The sequence below is a fragment of the Triticum urartu genome, chromosome 4A (genome assembly GCF_056163025.1).
Source record: "Triticum urartu cultivar PI428250 chromosome 4A, HENAU_Tu73, whole genome shotgun sequence".
In the NCBI taxonomy this organism is placed as follows: Eukaryota; Viridiplantae; Streptophyta; class Magnoliopsida; order Poales; family Poaceae; genus Triticum; species Triticum urartu.
Window position 1 is genome coordinate 517,324,037 of NC_141876.1, and position 17,466 is coordinate 517,341,502.

The 17,466-nt window shown below is 52.4% G+C and overlaps 2 protein-coding genes across 2 annotated transcripts; both read left to right on the forward strand.

Annotated features, from left to right (window-relative positions):
- The first annotated feature begins 11,137 nt into the window (after positions 1-11,137).
- On the forward strand, positions 11,138-13,642 carry LOC125552487 (beta-hexosaminidase 2). Its single transcript, XM_048716061.2, has 2 exons — positions 11,138-12,220; positions 12,308-13,642. Exons 1-2 carry the CDS (start codon positions 11,143-11,145, stop codon positions 13,270-13,272), a joined length of 2,043 nt encoding a protein of 680 aa, XP_048572018.2. The 5' UTR covers positions 11,138-11,142; the 3' UTR covers positions 13,273-13,642.
- Positions 13,643-13,893: 251 nt separating this feature from the next.
- LOC125552488 (tubulin alpha-2 chain) lies at positions 13,894-16,983 on the forward strand. Its single transcript, XM_048716063.2, has 5 exons — positions 13,894-14,298; positions 14,661-14,875; positions 15,585-15,784; positions 15,905-16,413; positions 16,515-16,983. The coding sequence occupies exons 1-5, from the start codon at positions 14,186-14,188 to the stop codon at positions 16,825-16,827; spliced, it is 1,350 nt and encodes a 449-aa protein (XP_048572020.1). The 5' UTR covers positions 13,894-14,185; the 3' UTR covers positions 16,828-16,983.
- The last annotated feature ends 483 nt before the right edge of the window (positions 16,984-17,466 follow it).

Genomic DNA, 17,466 nt, shown 5'->3' on the forward strand with positions numbered 1-17,466 from the left:
CACTGTCACGACAGGCATGATCTAGCTCTGCCGCCGAACAGTGCCCTGGAGGCCGCACCCGCATCGGCTTCGACCCTTAATTCGGAGCCAACTGCGCCGATCGAGGATGGGTGGTTGGATGCCGCGTCGGGGGCTGCGATCCCAACGACAATCGAGCCGAACACCAGCCCCGCACTCCGCGAGACTCGTGACTCCAAGGAGCCGGACTCCTCCCCGAACTCCGAACATTCCGCGCCCTTGCCGATCGAATCCGATTGGGCGTCGATCATGGAGTTTACCGCCGCAGACATCTTTCAGCACTCGCCCTTCGGCGATATTATGAAATCACTAAAGTCTCTCTCTTTGTCTAGAGAGCCCTTCCCGGATCATGGCCAGCAGGATTGGGATGCGGAAGACGAAGAAATTCAACGCCCACCCACCACCCACTTTGTAGCCACTGTCGACGATTTAACCTACATGCTCGACTTCGACTCTGAAAACATCGACGGTATGGACGACGATGCGGGAGGCAAAGAAGAACCACCGCCCACAGGGCGCTGGACGCCCACCTCATCATATGACGTATACATGGTGGACGCACCAAAAGATGACGACGAGGAGCGGAAGGACGCACCGAAGGCGCCACCCCAAATCCCGCCTCGACAGAAATAACGATCACACAGACCTAGCGCTGGAGCAGGGCGAACCACTGCCAGACAATGGCAATCCGGATAATCAAACCGAACAAACAAATTCTACCAAGGATAATAGTCCGGACGACATAACGCCGGACAGGCACCCGGAGCAGCAGAATGCCCGTAAAAGGCTTGTTGCCACCGCAAGGAGTCTTAAAAAGCAGAAGCAAAGGCTCAAGGCTGCGCAAGACACACTCCAAATCATATGGAGTAAAATATTCAACATAGCAGCGAGGTACGGCGACAATCGCCCCTCCAAGAGCTACCCAAAGCAGAAGCTGCTACCTGAATTCGATGAGGAGGCCTCAGACCCCCCACAACCAAATATCAAAGCAGCCACCTGGCCGGATAGACGACCTCTCTACCAACACAGAGCGGCATACAACGCCACTCACAATACAACACGCGACCCATGCGAGGGCTCGCACCCAAAGGACGGCGCAACAAGATCCATCTATGGACCACGCAAGCGCGCCCCAGCATACAATGCAACACAACAAACATCCGAACAACGCGGTACACCCAGCTACAGGGGTTCCGCACACCCCCTATGTTTCACCGATGAGGTGCTGGACCATGAATTTCCAGAGGGATTCAAACCCGTAAACATAGAGACATACGACGGAACAACAGACCCTGGGGTCTGGATTGAGGACTACATCCTTCATATCCATATGGCTCGAGGAGATGATCTCCACGCCATCAAGTACTTACCCCTCAAGCTCAAAGGGCCAGCTCGTCAGTGGCTTAAAGGCCTCCTCGAAAGCTCCATTGGAAGTTGGGAAGAGCTCGAAGACACCTTTCGGGCAAATTTTCAAGGGACTTATGTCCGACCTCCGGATGCGGACGATTTGAGTCATATAACTCAACAGCCCGGAGAGTCAGCCCGAAAGCTTTGGAACAGGTTTCTTACTAAAAAGAACCATATTGTCGACTGTCCGGACGCCGAAGCCTTGGCAGCTTTTAAACATGGCGTCCGTGACGAATGGCTCGCCAGACACCTCGGCCAAAATAAGCCGAGAACGATGGCCGCATTAACAAGCCTCATGACCCGCTTTTGCGCGGGTGAGGACAGCTAGCTAGCCAGATGCAGCACTAGCGACCCCAGTACATCTGAAGTTAGAGATGGAAACGGGAAATCACGGCGCAATCGCAATAACAAACGCCGGAATAAAGAAGACAACACGAAGGGCACGGCAGTAAACGTCGGATTCAAAAGCTCTCGGCCAGGTCAGCAAAAGCCGCCCTCTAAAGGCACCAGGGATGAACTGTCTGGTCTCAACAAAATTCTGGACCAAGTATGTCAGATCCATAGTACCCCTGGTAAACCTGCTAATCATACCCATAGAGAATGTTGGGTCTTCAAGCAGTCCGGCAAGCTTAACGCCGTACACAAGGGGGACGATACACCAAGTGAAGACGAGGACGAGCCTCCCAAGCAAGACACTGGGGAACAAAAGAAATTTCCACCAGAAGTCAAAACAGTAAACGTGTTACACGTGATCAAGGGAAAAAACAACGCGGCACTCCCAGGAAAATATACCCAAGTGCCTGTCACCGCGAAGTCCTGCCACTGGTCGTCTCAACTGATCACTTTCGACCATCGCGATTACTCAGCAAGTATCCGACGCGCAGGATGGGCTGCCCTGGTATTAGACCCAGTAATTGGCGGATATCACTTCACACGAGTCTTGATGGACAGTGGCAGCAATCTAAACCTAATATATCAGGATACAATCCGCGGGATGGGGTTAGACCCAACAAAAATTCGCCATAGCAATACTACCTTTAAAGGAGTAACGCCAGGCCCAGGGGCTCGTTGTACGGGCTCTCTCCTACTACAAGTTATATTCGGCTCCCCCGATAACTTCCGTCGCGAGCATTTAACCTTCCACATCGCTCTATTCCAAAGTGGCTATCAAGCACTGCTCGGACGCGAAGCTTTCGCTCGCTTTAATGCAATACCACACTACGCCTCCCTCACACTCAAGATGCCCAGTCCACGTGGCATCATTTCAGTGAACGGAAATATCAAGCGATCTCTGCACGCCGAAGAGAGTGCGGCTGCCTTGGCAGCCGCACACTAAAGGCGCTCGGACCAGCGAAAGCATCCAATAGGTCGTCAAGACCTCAGACACAACTAATCAAGTCCGGCGCCGCTATTTATACCGAATAAATGGTCACACCCCTATTTTTCAATACAAGGGGCTCAACGCACGCAGACAAGTGGCAATTTTTTCTCATCTTGAATTATACATGGTTTCTTTAAAAACTATATTTTTGCACGATAACTTTTTCACCTAAATTCCTCTCTTTTATAGACGATCATCGTGCTACACCCGTCCAGGATACGGCACAATGGAGACACAGGCGCAGACGTGCAGCAGGGACCCGCTCCAAGGATTCTTTTTAGATTAAGACCCTGCGTAAACCTTTTTTACTGTCTCTTGTTGATACGTATCCACCGTTGAGAAGGATGCTGACGTCTTGGCATGTGGCCACGCCAGAACAATGCACGTAGCTGGACACAAGGGGCTTCTTACAAAGGCCATTATTTAGGCCCGGTTTATACCACAAAGACCGAATACCTTAGGGAGTGTTCGGCGTCGCGAGTTTGGCCCTATATGCATCAGCTCCGAATCATTGTCTTTGGTCAAATGTTGGGTTTGCCTGGCTCCTGTGTTTTGGTGCCTTACGTTCTGCTTTACCGGCTAAGGTAGCACCAGGAGAACTACTGCGATTGTGCCCTGGTTCATCCGGACGAGCACCTCAGTAGAGATAGCCGAAAACTAACTGTCATGATATAGCGTGAGACTAGTCAACCACTCGATGACCTGTTGGAATGTTAGAATTCCTCCGCCTTAACGAAGGGGCATTTTCCGGCCAGGCATGTACGCACCCCGGGATTGGGAGAGTGCGGAGCCACCAGGGGCTATCTAGTAGCCCCACTGTCAAACTCCTATGGCTAAGTGAAAGTGCTAAAGCATTATAGTCCGGTTGCCTCGCTCGCTCCGCTATCACCTCCTTAATAGGACCAAGATGTTGGGTTAAGTGTGAACGCGTGTTTTTTGCGAGCACCTCCGCATTATATGCGTGGGGGTTGAAGCCGACGGCTGCAATATTTCAGGTTATACACATGTATACATAAACGGCCGCCCAGGAGGCATCATATTACTTTCAGGCAAAAGTATAAAAATAGCCTTATAAAAATTTATAAAAGCATTTCGCTTACAATGAGATTACATATCACTCAAACATAATATTTTTTGAGCATTGGGTCTCTATCAAACGAGCACCCTCAAGAACTTCTTCAAAGTAGTGCTTAGCAGCCATTCGGCCTATGGCCGAATCCCGCGCTGCAACAGTGGTAGCATCCATCTCCGCCCAGTATGCTTTAACACGGGCAAAGGCCATCCGTGAGCCCTCTATGCACGCCGACCTCTTCATCGCATTAATGCGCGGCACCACGTCAAGGAACTGCTGCACCAAGCTGAAATAGCTGTTCGGTTTTGGCCTTTCCGGCCATAGCTGATCCACAACAGACCTCATGGCGAGTCCGGACAACCTATTCAGTTCGGCCCATTCGGCTAATTGGTCAGTCAATGAAAGCAGACACTCGGGAGAATGGAATTGTGTCCAAAACAGCTGGTCCACTTCACGGTCCGTCTGACCCTGGAAGTACTTGGCCGCATCGGCAGCGCTCGCCGCCAAATCCATATACACATCCTCCGAACTCCACGGCCAATCCAGAGGGGCATACCGTGGATCTCCGAACTTCCTCCACAACATAAAGGATTTCCCATCTACAATATCCCCGGCTTCCCGCAGCTCCTCCTTCTTCGCCCTCATAGCAGAGCGGATGTCTTTTCTCGTCGCAGCAGCCTTCTCAAGGTCTGATGCCTTCGCTAGGTTTTCCTTTTCAAGAACCCGGCAACTGTCGGCGGCGGCTTTTAATTCTATGGCCATCTTGGCCATCTTATCTCGGCTCTCGACATGCGCGGCCTTCTCGGCTTTCAACTCTTCGGCCGCCTTCAAAGCAGCTGCATTACCAAACCTCGCTTGTTCCTTGGCTCGGGCAAGTTCTGCCCGCAAGGCTTCAACAATGGCAGCTCCATCTGCAGTCACAACATATTAAAGATACTGGCATCATGCTGCTCTTACTATGTGGCGTTTACCAGATAATGACACTTACCCTGTGCCTCGTCAAGCCTTTTGTTAACAAGCTCGATGTCGGCGTCTGCCGCATCCAACTGCCGTTTTAAATGGGCAAACTCGCTAGTCCGGCTAGCCACCGGAGCTTCCGTCACCTGCACATAGAGGCAGTATGGTTATTACCTGGGAATATGATCCTCTGTTCATCCTTGTTCCCGACGACAACCAGAGTCTCAGGGGCTACTATCTACACAGGGCACACCTAGCATGTGCAGGACTATCATACATTATTTTACGTACCTCAAAGCCTGTCAGTAGACTCATAAAAGCTTCATGCAATCCGCTTTCGGCGGACGAGATTCTCTCCATCACCGTATTCATCAGCATACGATGTTCATCTGAGATGGCCGCTCGCCCCACCTACTCCCTCAGAACATCCGATCGCACACTAGACGGTGCCGGACTCTTTTGTCTGCTCTCTTTGGGAGCCGGACACAGGGAGCTTGGGGAGTCAATGGGATTATCTTCTGGCCTCACCGGACTCGGAGAGGCCCTCCGCGATGACACTTCGGGTCGCCCGCTTCCGGAGCGGAGGAGTCCGGAGGAGGCGTTTCGCTCTCCATCATCTCTGGAAGAAGATCCCCCGAAGACGAGCTCATTTGAGAGGGGCTAAGGCCCGAACTGCAAAGATATATGCGGTGGTTATTTTCTCAGAAGAAAAAGATGGCATACCTGTACTATTAAAGTATTTCGGGTCACTTATGACTCGCTGGAGAATTGATCCCCCCGCGGACTTTGTGCGGCAAAAGCACCCCCCCAAGGTAGTACCCTCTGTGGGAGACTTCTTCTCCCGTTTGGAAGCTTCGGCTTCCGAATCCCCGGGCGCAGTCCTTTTCCTCCTTCGGTCGTCTTCCTTCATGAAGACGCTCGCTCCCTCGGTTAGAATGGGCAGCGTTGGGGGCCCGCGTCCGCCCGTATTATCCTCCCCAGTATCTTCCTTCAAGGGCTCCGGGCAAGGTGTGACCTGGAGCATCTTTTCCAATACCGGATTGTCCAAACCCTCAGGGAGGGGGGCCGAACACCGAATCAACTTCGCCTTTGTTAGCCAGTCCTAGTCAAAAAGCAAACTCTCAGAAATAACTTCGTAACAAATGAGAGATAGTATGTTTGGCCGAAAGATTCCTTACCTGTTCGGCGGCACGGTTACTGCTCAGGCCCACGTCCTCGGTGATTTCCGGACACTCTACCTGAGGTCCGAAGAATGACTTGTACATCTCCTCGTGCGTCAGGCCGAGGAAATTTTGAATGCAATGCGGCCCCTCGGGATTGAACTCCCACAAGCGAAGGGGCCGGCGTTTGCAAGGCTGGACTTGACGAACCAGCATAACTTGTATTACCGCAACCAAACTAAAATCTCCATTGAAGAGATCTCGAATGCGGCTTTGCAGTATAGGCATGTCCTTGGCTGGACCCCAGCTCAGACCTCTGCTGATCCATGACATCAGTTGTGGTGGAGGGCCCGAGCGGAAAACAGGGGCGGCCGCCCACTTGGCACTTCTAGGAGCCGTGATGTAGAACCACTCATGTTGCCACAATTCAGACACCTCTGGAATGGAACCTTTGGGCCATGGAGCTCCCGTCATCTTGCATATTGAGGCACCTCCGCACGCTGCATGTTGCCCCTCGATCATCTTCGGCTTTACTTCAAGGGTCTTGAGCCATAGGCCAAAGTGAGGGGTAACCCGGAGGAAGGCCTCACACACGACAATAAATGTCGTGATATGAAGAAAGGAGTTCGGAGCTAGATCATGGAAATCTAGCCCGTAATAAAACATCAAACCCCTGACGAAATGATCCAGAGCAAGGCCTAGACCTCGGAGGAAGTGGGGGACGAACACGGCGTTCTCGTTGGGTTCGGGGGAGGGGACGACCTGCCCTCGGGCAGGCAGCCGATGCGAAACCTCGACGGTCAGATATCTGGCCTCCCTCAACTTTTTGATGCCTTCTTCCGTAACGGAGGAAGGCATCCATCGGCCTTGAAGGCTAGATTTGGACATGATTGAAGGTTCGGAGCACCTGACCTGAACTTTGGGTGTTTGAGCTTGAGGTGGGGGAAGGATTCGATTGAGCACGGGAGGGAAAAAATAAAAGCCTTGTCCCTTTATAAAGAGGGTGAATATCAAGCGTCCTCTCCGTGGCCGTTTGGACTTGCCTATAGTCTAGGAGTCCTAGAAGCGGTTGGGTTACCCATGCTCGTATCGATGAGAATCCCGGAATAAGGGGACACGATCTCTGCTTTAACAAGACGTGCCAAGGAAACCGCCTTGCATGACACGCTGAGGTGGGATAATAAAACGATTCGAATAAAGGCTTGGCTGTGGTGTTGTCATGCTACGGAATACATCAGCAGATTAGATTGGTGTGAACATTATTCTCTCTATGGCAATATGTGGAAATTTATTTTGCAGAGCCGGACACTATTCTTTGTGTTCAAAATCTTCTATGAAGTACTTGGAGGAGGAACCCACCTTGCAATGCCGAAGACAAACTGCGCGCCGGACTCGTCGTCATTGAAGCTTGGTTCAGGGGCTACTGAGGGAGTCCTGGATTAGGGGGTGTCCGGATGGCCGGACTATACCTTCAGCCGGATTCCTGGACTATGAAGATACAAGATTGAAGACTTCGTCCCGTGTCCAGAAGGGACTTTCCTTGGCGTGGAAGGCAAGCTTGGCGATACGGATATGTAGATCTCCTACCATTGTAACCGACTTTGTGTAACCCTAACCCTCTCCGGTGTCTATATAAACCGGAGGGTTTTAGTCTTTAGGACAACATACAGAACAATCATACCATAGGCTAGCTTCTAGGGTTTAGCCTCTCCGATCTCGTGGTAGATCTACTCTTGTACTACCCATATCATCAATATTAATCAAGCAGGACGTAGGGTTTTACCTCCATCAAGAGGGCCCGAACCTGGGTAAAACTTCGTGTCCCTTGCCTCCTGTTACCATCCAGCCTAGACGCACAGTTCGGGACCCCCTACCCGAAATCCGCCGATTTTGACACCGACACTTGGCCCCTCGTGAGGGTCTTGGGTTGTCGATGTTGAAGTTGGGTCGTACTGGGCTGCTGACAGAGCCACGCCGTGGGCCGCAGGCAGGCGAGTCTGGGTACCCCCATTCCCAGAACGCCGACAGGGTATTAACCCGGTCGGCCCATTCTCCCCGGGTTGGGCCGGTAATCGTGACAGGATAACTTAGTCTGCCGCGATTTGGGGGAAGCGATAACTGCTCCACCTATCGTGGGGTGAGTCATTTCGATAAAGTTGTCAGACTAAGTGGGATTATCCACACCGAGATGGTTGGCCTTCGAGGCTAAGTTATCCGACCTCTTCGGGAAGATAGTACAAGTTCGGCTGAGCCTCGGCTGGCATCGCTCATTTGAAGGGGTGATCTAAGGATTATAAGGTGGAACTCATCTATCGAGCCAAGGACTCCGGATCCGAGGTTATTATTATCGGGAAAGACATCGTTGACATAGAAGACCAGTTCGTGGGCTACTGACGGTGTCCTGGATAAGGGGGTACTAACCCAGTCAGCCCATTCTCCTCGAGTTGGGCTCATGGGCCCTCATTTGTGGTCAAGATGGACTCCTGAGGCCCTACGCAGGAGGCGTGATCAAGACTACCTCCACCGAAGACTTGACGTATACTCCAAGATCCCTCCTGCCGCCTTGCTCCTAGATGCTAGCCTTGTAACCCTAGATACCCTCCCTGGCGTGTATGTAAGCCAGAGGTTTTAGCCTGTAGAGGGGACATCAACGCAAAATCATTCACCTAGCCTTAGAGTTAGACCACACATTACGATCTTGAGGTAGATAAACTCTATACTTGATACAACTTCATAAATATAAAAAAGAGCAGGACTTAGGGTTTTACCTCCATCGAGAGGTCCCGAACCTGGGTTACCTCCATCGAGAGGTCCCGAACCTGGGTAAACATCGTCTCCTCCGTTCATGTTACCCTCGATCCAAGATCCACAGCTCGGGACCCCTACCCCGAGATCTGTCAGTTTTGACATTGGCAGGCCCCCTTCAAGATGTTTATGAAAATTTAATGAGCGAAGGCGAGCAGGAGACGCCTTGCGTCGGAGGCGTTGTGTGCCACCGCAATGGCAAACACACTACACGACCAAGCTAATATAACAAGCTACATGATTGTGCCGCTGGTCTAAGTCAGCAAGCTGATACACCTCATGCCTCTGGTACTATACGCTTGTGCCTATAATAGAGGCTTCATTCAAATCTGTGCGCTTGGACGGTCGACACCCATGCCTGAACATGCTTCCCACCCTAGTGCGTGCATGATAAAGTTTATCTTTGCTTACTTGAAAGCTGACATTCGATAGTGTTGGAAACCCCCGCCCGTAATTACCCTATAAATCTTCATTTCCTGGAAATATAATGCGAAAAGAAAGGGAAATAGAGAACCAACAACGCGGTAGCCTGGTATTTGTGTCTGTTATCACGCGAAAAGGAAAAAACAAAAATAGAAGTACTACGAGGGTTAGACTTCAAAACGTACGAAACCAGCGACTCCCCCTGAAAACCAGCGATACTATTGCCTCGGTTAAAGGGAAAACCAGCGACTCCCCCTGTTGGAAGGCAATAATGAAAGTAAAAGACCTTTATATGGCAGGTAGACGTGTGGTGATACAATCTGGTAATATAGCCAGACTTTGGAAGGACCCTATTGGGGATCAAGTTCCATTTTGTGAACAATTTCCCAGATTGTTCTCTATATGCAATTTTCCTGAATGTACTGTCAATACTTGTCTTACGGCTGATCCCATGTCTTTCTTTCGAAGAAGGCTAAACCATGAAATGGGGGAACAGTGGCATCAGATAGTAGATACAGTCAGTAAGATTTGCGTTTCTGGTGAGGAGGACAAAATCAAATGGGGGCTGGGGTCTAAAACTTACTTCACCACCCGCTCAGTTTACACTTTCTTGGAAAAGCATATTGTGGGGTGTGACTATAACTCGATCTGGAGGGCAAGTATACCTCTGAAGATCCAAATTTTTATGTGGCAACTATCGCAAAATGCTATTTTAACTAGAGATGTGATGAAGCACAGGGGGTGGAAAAAAGACCCAAAATGCTCCTTTTGTGCAGCAAAAGAGACATCCCAGCATCTCTTTTTTACCTGCCCAGTGGTGTGATAGTCTGGCTTATTAGGGATGATAGACTACTCATATCAATAAGGAATTCCTTCTTTTCCGGGAGCCCATTCGGACAGAACTCCAAAGTTAAGCGTGCTCAGCTTGGAGTAGTGTCAGGATGGGTGACCGACCGGGAAGTTGCTCCTGGGTGCGCACGAGTGAGGACAAAGTGCGCAGAAAAGACTAGTATTGATCTGTGGGGCCAGTCTAGATCCCGCCAGGAGTAACGACCACCGGCGGGTGTGTCCGGGGCGTTACAAGTGGCCAGGGTAACTTGGAGAGCAATGGCTTGTATGTTTGGGACTAACTTATGCCCAAATGATCTATGGCAAGCATATGTGTGGTGCCACTCATTTTTCCCAGAAGGAGAAGTTTTTTACACAGTGGGCATTGCTGCCATATGTTGGGCGATTTGGACGTGTTGTAACAGAGTTACATTCGAATTTGTACCTCTGAGAAACCCTTTTGAATGCATTTTCTCTGCTTGTGCTCTCCTTTGTTACTGGGCAGGGTTGATGAAACAGCAAAAGGACGCAGAGGACTAGGACTGGAGCGAACATGTTGAAGAGCAATGCTTCAAGACTGATGCAGATATGTGCTGGGGCGCATCAGGATGAGGGAGCCTGCTGAGGCCAGAACAAATGAAGAAGACCAAGTACAAAAGAGGTGGTTCCTGCTGCTGTTGCTCTGAGAGGGAAGCTGTTTATGCTGGTTGTGTGTGGGTTGGGTGATTAGGCCCTTTTATCCTTGCTTACTAAAAACAGTCTGGTAGTTTTGGTTTGATACTGTGATGTAATGGTGTCGCCGGGTTTTCGTCCCACAGTAGGTAATCTCGATGGCGAGTGCTTACAGTGGGTTTCCCGGCGATGCCTGAACTCGCTTTCCCCTTTCCTGCCTCTTTCTCTGGACATTTGATATATTTCTGTTATGTTGCAGTAATGGAAAGGGATAATGCCCGGTTCAAAAAAAACGTACGAAATCAGAAAACGAAAAAGAAAAATCGGGACCACATTGGCTGGTTTCTTTTCTGAAAGCTCCGCGCGCGACAAGTGTTGTGCGCGGAGCGCTCCCGAACCATTCATTTGTAAACACTCCGATGAAACGCTCGCCGACTAGCTGCTCACCGTCTCACCTCACGGGTTTTCTACCTCCGTGTATTGCGGATGGGGCATATGCCGAGCCCTCGAACCGAGTCAGCCAGAGAAAAGTAGAGCGACTGACCACCAGATCCCCTCCACTCAAAGGAAAAAAAAAAGACCACCAGATCCCCAATGGCCGCAGCTCACTCCACCGAACACGCCGAAATCCCTCATCCACTCCTCCTAAACCCCGGCCGGCCATGGCAGCAGCACTGCCGTATCTCGTCCTCCTCCTGCTGCTCCTCCGCCCAGCGGCCGCACCCGCCGCCCGCCCGCCGCCGCCCTCGAAGCCTCCTCCGCCGCAGCCGCACCAGAAAGTGTTCGTCTGGCCCAAGCCGACGTCCATCTCGTGGCCGTCCGTCGTGTACGCGCCGCTCACCCCGACCTTCAGCATCCGCGCGGTGCCGCCCCACCCGGCCCTCCGCCACGCCATCGCCTACTACACCCGCCACATCCGCGCCGAGCGCCACACGCCGCTGGTGCCCCCCGCCAACTACACGGTCGCCCGCGTCCCCGTCCGCCTCCTCACGCTCTCCGTCGCCGACGCCAAGGTCCCGCTCGGCCCCGACGTCGACGAGTCCTACACGCTCTCCGTGCCCGCGGACTCGGCCTCCGCCGACATCTCCGCGGCCACGCCCTGGGGCGCCATCCGCGGCCTCGAGACCTTCTCCCAGCTCGCATGGGCCGGCGGCGGCGAGGCTGCGGCCGGCCAGTCGATCGTCCCCAGCGGCATCGAGATCTCCGACCGCCCCCTCTTCACCCACCGCGGCATCCTTCTCGACACCGCCCGCAACTTCTACCCCGTCCGCGACATCCTCCACACCATCCGCGCCATGGCGTTCAACAAGCTCAACGTCTTCCACTGGCACATCACCGACGCCCAGTCCTTCCCCATCGTCCTCCCCACCGTCCCCAGCCTCGCCCACCTCGGCTCCTACTCCCCCTTCATGCGCTACACCGACAAGGACGTCCGCCGCATCGTCAACTACGCCGCCGCCTTCGGCGTCCGCGTCATCCCCGAGATCGACATGCCCGGTGAGTAAGAAACCCCTAGCTCGTCTTCCCCGCATTTGGCCACCGCAATATCTATCTTCAATGCCATTGTTTCGCACATTTCATCAGGGCACACGGGTTCGTGGGCGGCAGCGTACCCGGAGATCGTGACCTGCGCGAACAAGTTCTGGGCGCCCACGGCGAGCCCCGCGCTGGCGGCGGAGCCCTGCACGGGGCAGCTGAACCCGCTGAACCCCAAGGCGTACCGCGTGGCGCAGGACGTGCTGCGTGACCTGTCGGCCCTGTTCCCGGACCCGTTCCTCCACGGCGGCGCCGACGAGGTGAACACGGCGTGCTGGGAGGACGACCCGGTGGTGCGGCGGTTCCTGAGCGAGGGCGGCACGCACGACAACCTCCTGGAGCTGTTCGTGAACGCGACGCGGCCGTTCATGGTGCACGAGCTGAACCGCACGGTGGTGTACTGGGAGGACGTGCTCCTGGGGCCCAAGGTGATGGTGGGGGCGACGGCGCTGCCCAAGGAGACGACGGTGCTGCAGACGTGGAACAACGGGGCCGAGAACACGAAGCGGATCGTGGCGGCCGGGTACCGCGCCATCGTCTCCTCGGCGGCCTACTACTACCTGGACTGCGGGCACGGCGGGTGGGTGGGCAACGACAGCCGGTACGACAAGCAGGAGGAGGAGGGCGACGGCGCGCCGCTGTTCAACGACCCCGGGGGCACGGGCGGGTCGTGGTGCGCGCCCTTCAAGACGTGGCAGCGCGTGTACGACTACGACATCCTGCACGGGCTCACCGAGGAGGAGGCCAACCTGGTGCTGGGCGGCGAGGTGGCGCTGTGGTCGGAGCAGTCGGACGCCGCGGTGCTGGACGGCAGGCTCTGGCCCAGGGCCGCCGCCGCGGCGGAGACGCTCTGGTCCGGGAACAAGGGCGCCAGCGGGCGGAAGCGCTACGCCAACGCCACGGACCGGCTCAACGACTGGAGGCACCGGATGGTGGCGCGCGGCATCCGCGCCGAGCCCCTCCAGCCGCTCTGGTGCCCGCTGCACCCCGGCATGTGCAACCTCTCGCAGTAGCCAGCAGCAGACCGGCGAAGCCTGGCCGCTGCTTTGCTGCCTGCCGTGCCGCAGAGCGAGCGGCGTGGTGGGAAGGAATGTTCACAGATCGAACTGGCACGGGGACCGAGAATTTGGAACGTGGAAGCAGCAGCGGCTATCCGTGGATCGACATGGTGATGAACATCCTTGTTTCAAAAAAAAAACATGGTGATGAACAGCAGCGGGTGACCAGCCAAGAAACTGCAAAATAAACCATTCTATGCTGCTAGCTTCCACCTCTTGACAGTCTCGTGGTACTGGCGGTAGGATCAAAGTGATGTGCGTCAGTGCGTGTTTTACTGTATTTGACACTGAACAATTCATTGCATGTAGGAGTACTTTTCAATAACATGAGTAGATAGATAGGAGTAGCTAGCTATTCGATTAGTGCACAGCAGAGTCCCATCGTGAGCAGTGGTGCCAGCGGCTAATCCCAAGCATCATGGCTGCGTGCCTTCACATCAAGATAGCCAGCACCCCTGCCGTTGAACTCATCAGTGAACGGCGCCTTCGACGATAGCGTCTTGTTGCGGTCTCACGACGGCAGCGACGCATCGTCCCTTCGCCATCATGGTGGCAGCATTCGGTTTGGCACCGGTGGTGGGAGCGAGACATGGTCCAGGTCGTCCACGCCCAGTGATTTTGTCCCTACGACCGGTGGCTTTCCGACGTGCGTGCGGTGTAATCCATCCATCCATCGCTTTCCGCTAGCTCGCGAGTCCGGTAACGCCGCCGTGCAGCCTCGCTCCTTCTTCTCCCCTCCAACCTTTTCCCCCCTGTTCTGCAAGCCCTTTCCGTCTCCTTCTGGCTGCTTCCTGGCGCAGGTGCTATTATTTCTGAGCTTCCGAGGCCACAGAGCTGCACAGCAGAGCAGAGCTGATCAGATTGAGCGATGAGGGAGATCATAAGCATCCACATCGGGCAGGCGGGCATCCAGGTGGGGAATTCCTGCTGGGAGCTCTACTGCCTCGAGCATGGCATCCAGCCCGACGGCCTCATGCCCAGGTCAGCTACTCCTCCTCTGCTCCGATTTGTTGCCCTCTTCCTTACAGAGCTCCGAGAAATACTCATGGTCACCCTTTCTCTTGATCGGAGTTCTTCTCCTGAAGAATAATTTATCTTGATTAGATTCTATCCGATGGTGTTCTTGAATTGTGGGTGCTGAACATATGTAAATACTCTTGGATTTTATTTACTAGATGGATTGGATGATCCGGTTTAATTTTAGCGTGCCCCTGAGCAGCACAGCCCGAAGTATTGTTTGTGATTTGGTGACACCACTTGCTTCAGGATCAATTTGGTTTTTGCATGATAGAATCTGAAAAAACTGACCAGCTCCATCTGAAGTTTTTATCATCGGATTGCAGTGATACCTCGGTTGGGGTTGCAAAGGATGCATTCAACACATTCTTCAGCGAAACGGGTTCAGGGAAGCATGTTCCGAGGGCCCTGTTCGTCGATCTGGAGCCCACGGTCATCGACGAGGTGAGGACGGGGGCATACCGCCAGCTCTTCCATCCTGAGCAGCTCATCTCCCACAATGAAGATGCTGCTAACAACTTTGCCCGCGGACACTACACAGGTAGAGTACCATGCTTCGGCCTCACCTACCTTTTTGCCAAAAAGATCTTTTCTGAACACCAACTATTTAGAAGTCAACTGAGCGATTCTTATTTATAATTTGAGGATCTTGAATGTTGATCGTCGATTCGTCATCTAATGAAATTTGGGTAGTTGAACATTTTATAATTTCTGTTCTAACTTATGTTTGGAAATGAGCAACTGGTCAGTTCTTTTTGTCAGTTGTGCACAATATAATTGGTTATTTTTAATACGGCTGAGAAATAGAAAATATATTTTTCTTATTGTTTAAGATAAAGAACTTTAGTCAAGAGTCCATATGGAATTTCGAGCTCAGAAGCGTTATACTGAATTTCAGTATAAATAATGGGTATTGAAAATGTCTCTAATTGTAATACGAGTAGAATTCACGAATTGCAAGCAACATGCTACAGGTGTCAGGTGGGAGTCATGTCCATAACTTAATCATTTCATGCTGAGGTTTAGTGCCCATACAAGGAATAGAACACCCTTTCATCCTTGAGGCAACCCAGTTTAACTACTGCCTCCGTTCTTTTTTATAAGTCGTTTCAGACAGCTGAAATTGAGCTGTTTGCACGCTGTCTGAAATGTCTACAAGGTCGAGTACTAAAATTGTCATGCTTGGGAAACAGCCCTATGTTCCTACTAACAAATACTCCTTTCTGTAAACCCTGTTTCTGATGCTGCAGTTGGAAGAGAAGTGGTGGACCTTTGCCTTGACCGGATCAGAAAATTGGCGGACAACTGCACTGGCCTCCAAGGTTTCTTGGTTTTCAATGCTGTCGGTGGCGGAACTGGCTCAGGACTTGGTTCATTGCTTCTGGAGCGCCTATCGGTCGACTATGGCAGGAAATCCAAGCTCGGTTTCACCATCTATCCTTCACCACAGGTACTATTACTCCCTCTCTATTTATTTACTTTTCATATTAGCTCTGTCCTGAGTCAAACTTCACAAAATTTGAGCAAGTTTCAGCTAGACCATTTTCACTGAAACCATTGCCTGTTTCAGATTTCGACGGCCGTTGTGGAGCCATACAACAGCGTGCTCTCGACCCACTCGCTGATCGAGCACACCGACGTGGTGGTGCTCCTGGACAACGAGGCCATCTACGACATCTGCAAGAGGTCCCTGGACATCGAGCGCCCGACCTACACCAACCTGAACCGGCTGATATCCCAGGTGATATCGTCCCTGACCACGTCGCTGCGGTTCGACGGCGCCATCAACGTGGACATAACCGAGTTCCAGACCAACCTGGTGCCGTACCCGAGGATCCACTTCATGCTCTCCTCCTACGCGCCCATCATCTCCGCGGAGAAGGCCTTCCACGAGCAGCACTCCGTCCCCGAGATCACCAACTCCGTGTTCGAGCCGTCCAGCGTCATGGCCAAGTGCGACCCCCGCCACGGCAAGTACATGGCCTGCTGCCTCATGTACCGCGGCGACGTCGTCCCCAAGGACGTCAACTCCGCCGTCCACTCCATCAAGACCAAGAGGACCGTGCAGTTCGTCGACTGGTATGTCCGAAATCCCTTCTCGAGTTTCTCCATTGTTATCACCTGACATTGAGACTCTGTTTCTCCTTCTTCCTTGCGTTGCTGCTGCGTGCAAATTGAAGGTGTCCGACTGGGTTCAAGTGCGGGATAAACTACCAGCCGCCGACGGTGGTTCCGGGAGGGGACCTGGCCAAGGTGCGGCGAGCGGTGTGCATGATCAGCAACAACACGGCCGTGGCCGAGGTCTTCTCGCGCATCGACCGCAAGTTCGACCTCATGTACGCCAAGCGCGCGTTCGTGCACTGGTACGTCGGGGAAGGGATGGAGGAGGGGGAGTTCTCGGAGGCCAGGGAGGATCTGGCCGCGCTGGAGAAGGACTACGAGGAAGTCGGAGCCGAGGGTGAAGACGACGACGACGAAGGCGATGAGTACTGAGTTGAGTACTGAGTAGTGATACATCATAATAATGAACGGAGAGTTTTTGTACTGCGAGAAATTGCAGGGTATGACTTCATTTGTTTTATTGTGAAAGCAAAGCATCTAGTCCATACGATGCAGATTTTATTAAGTCCCAACGAAGCATTTATTTCAGTCGCTTTTGTTTTAAACAACGAGCTACCTTGTCGATTTTCATTATAGAAATCTCTAGAAATAGGCAAGTGCTTTATAAATAAAGCAAACATTCATACCATCCATACAACCAGATCCAAAGTTTTACTCATTGTAGCAGAGAAGCTAATATGGTAGCGGATGACTTAGCAAAGCATAGTTTTAGTCTTAGCAAGTCTAAAACTTGGGACGCTGTCCCGGACTTTATTCTGCATTCTTATGTAAATGATCTTGCTCTTATTTGATGAATAAAGTTTTAATGCTAAAAAAAAAATCCAAAGTCACAAAGCAACTAAGGCGACCAGGGCAACAACATAATCATGCCCCAAAAAAAAAGCATAAACAAAATAGGAAAAAAAAAAGCTACCGAGTGGCATGCAGCATCATGAAACTACGAAGAGGAGAGACGACGTGCGGTAGCCAGAAGCGCATCCAACATGAAGAAAGCAATGAATCGCCAAAGTC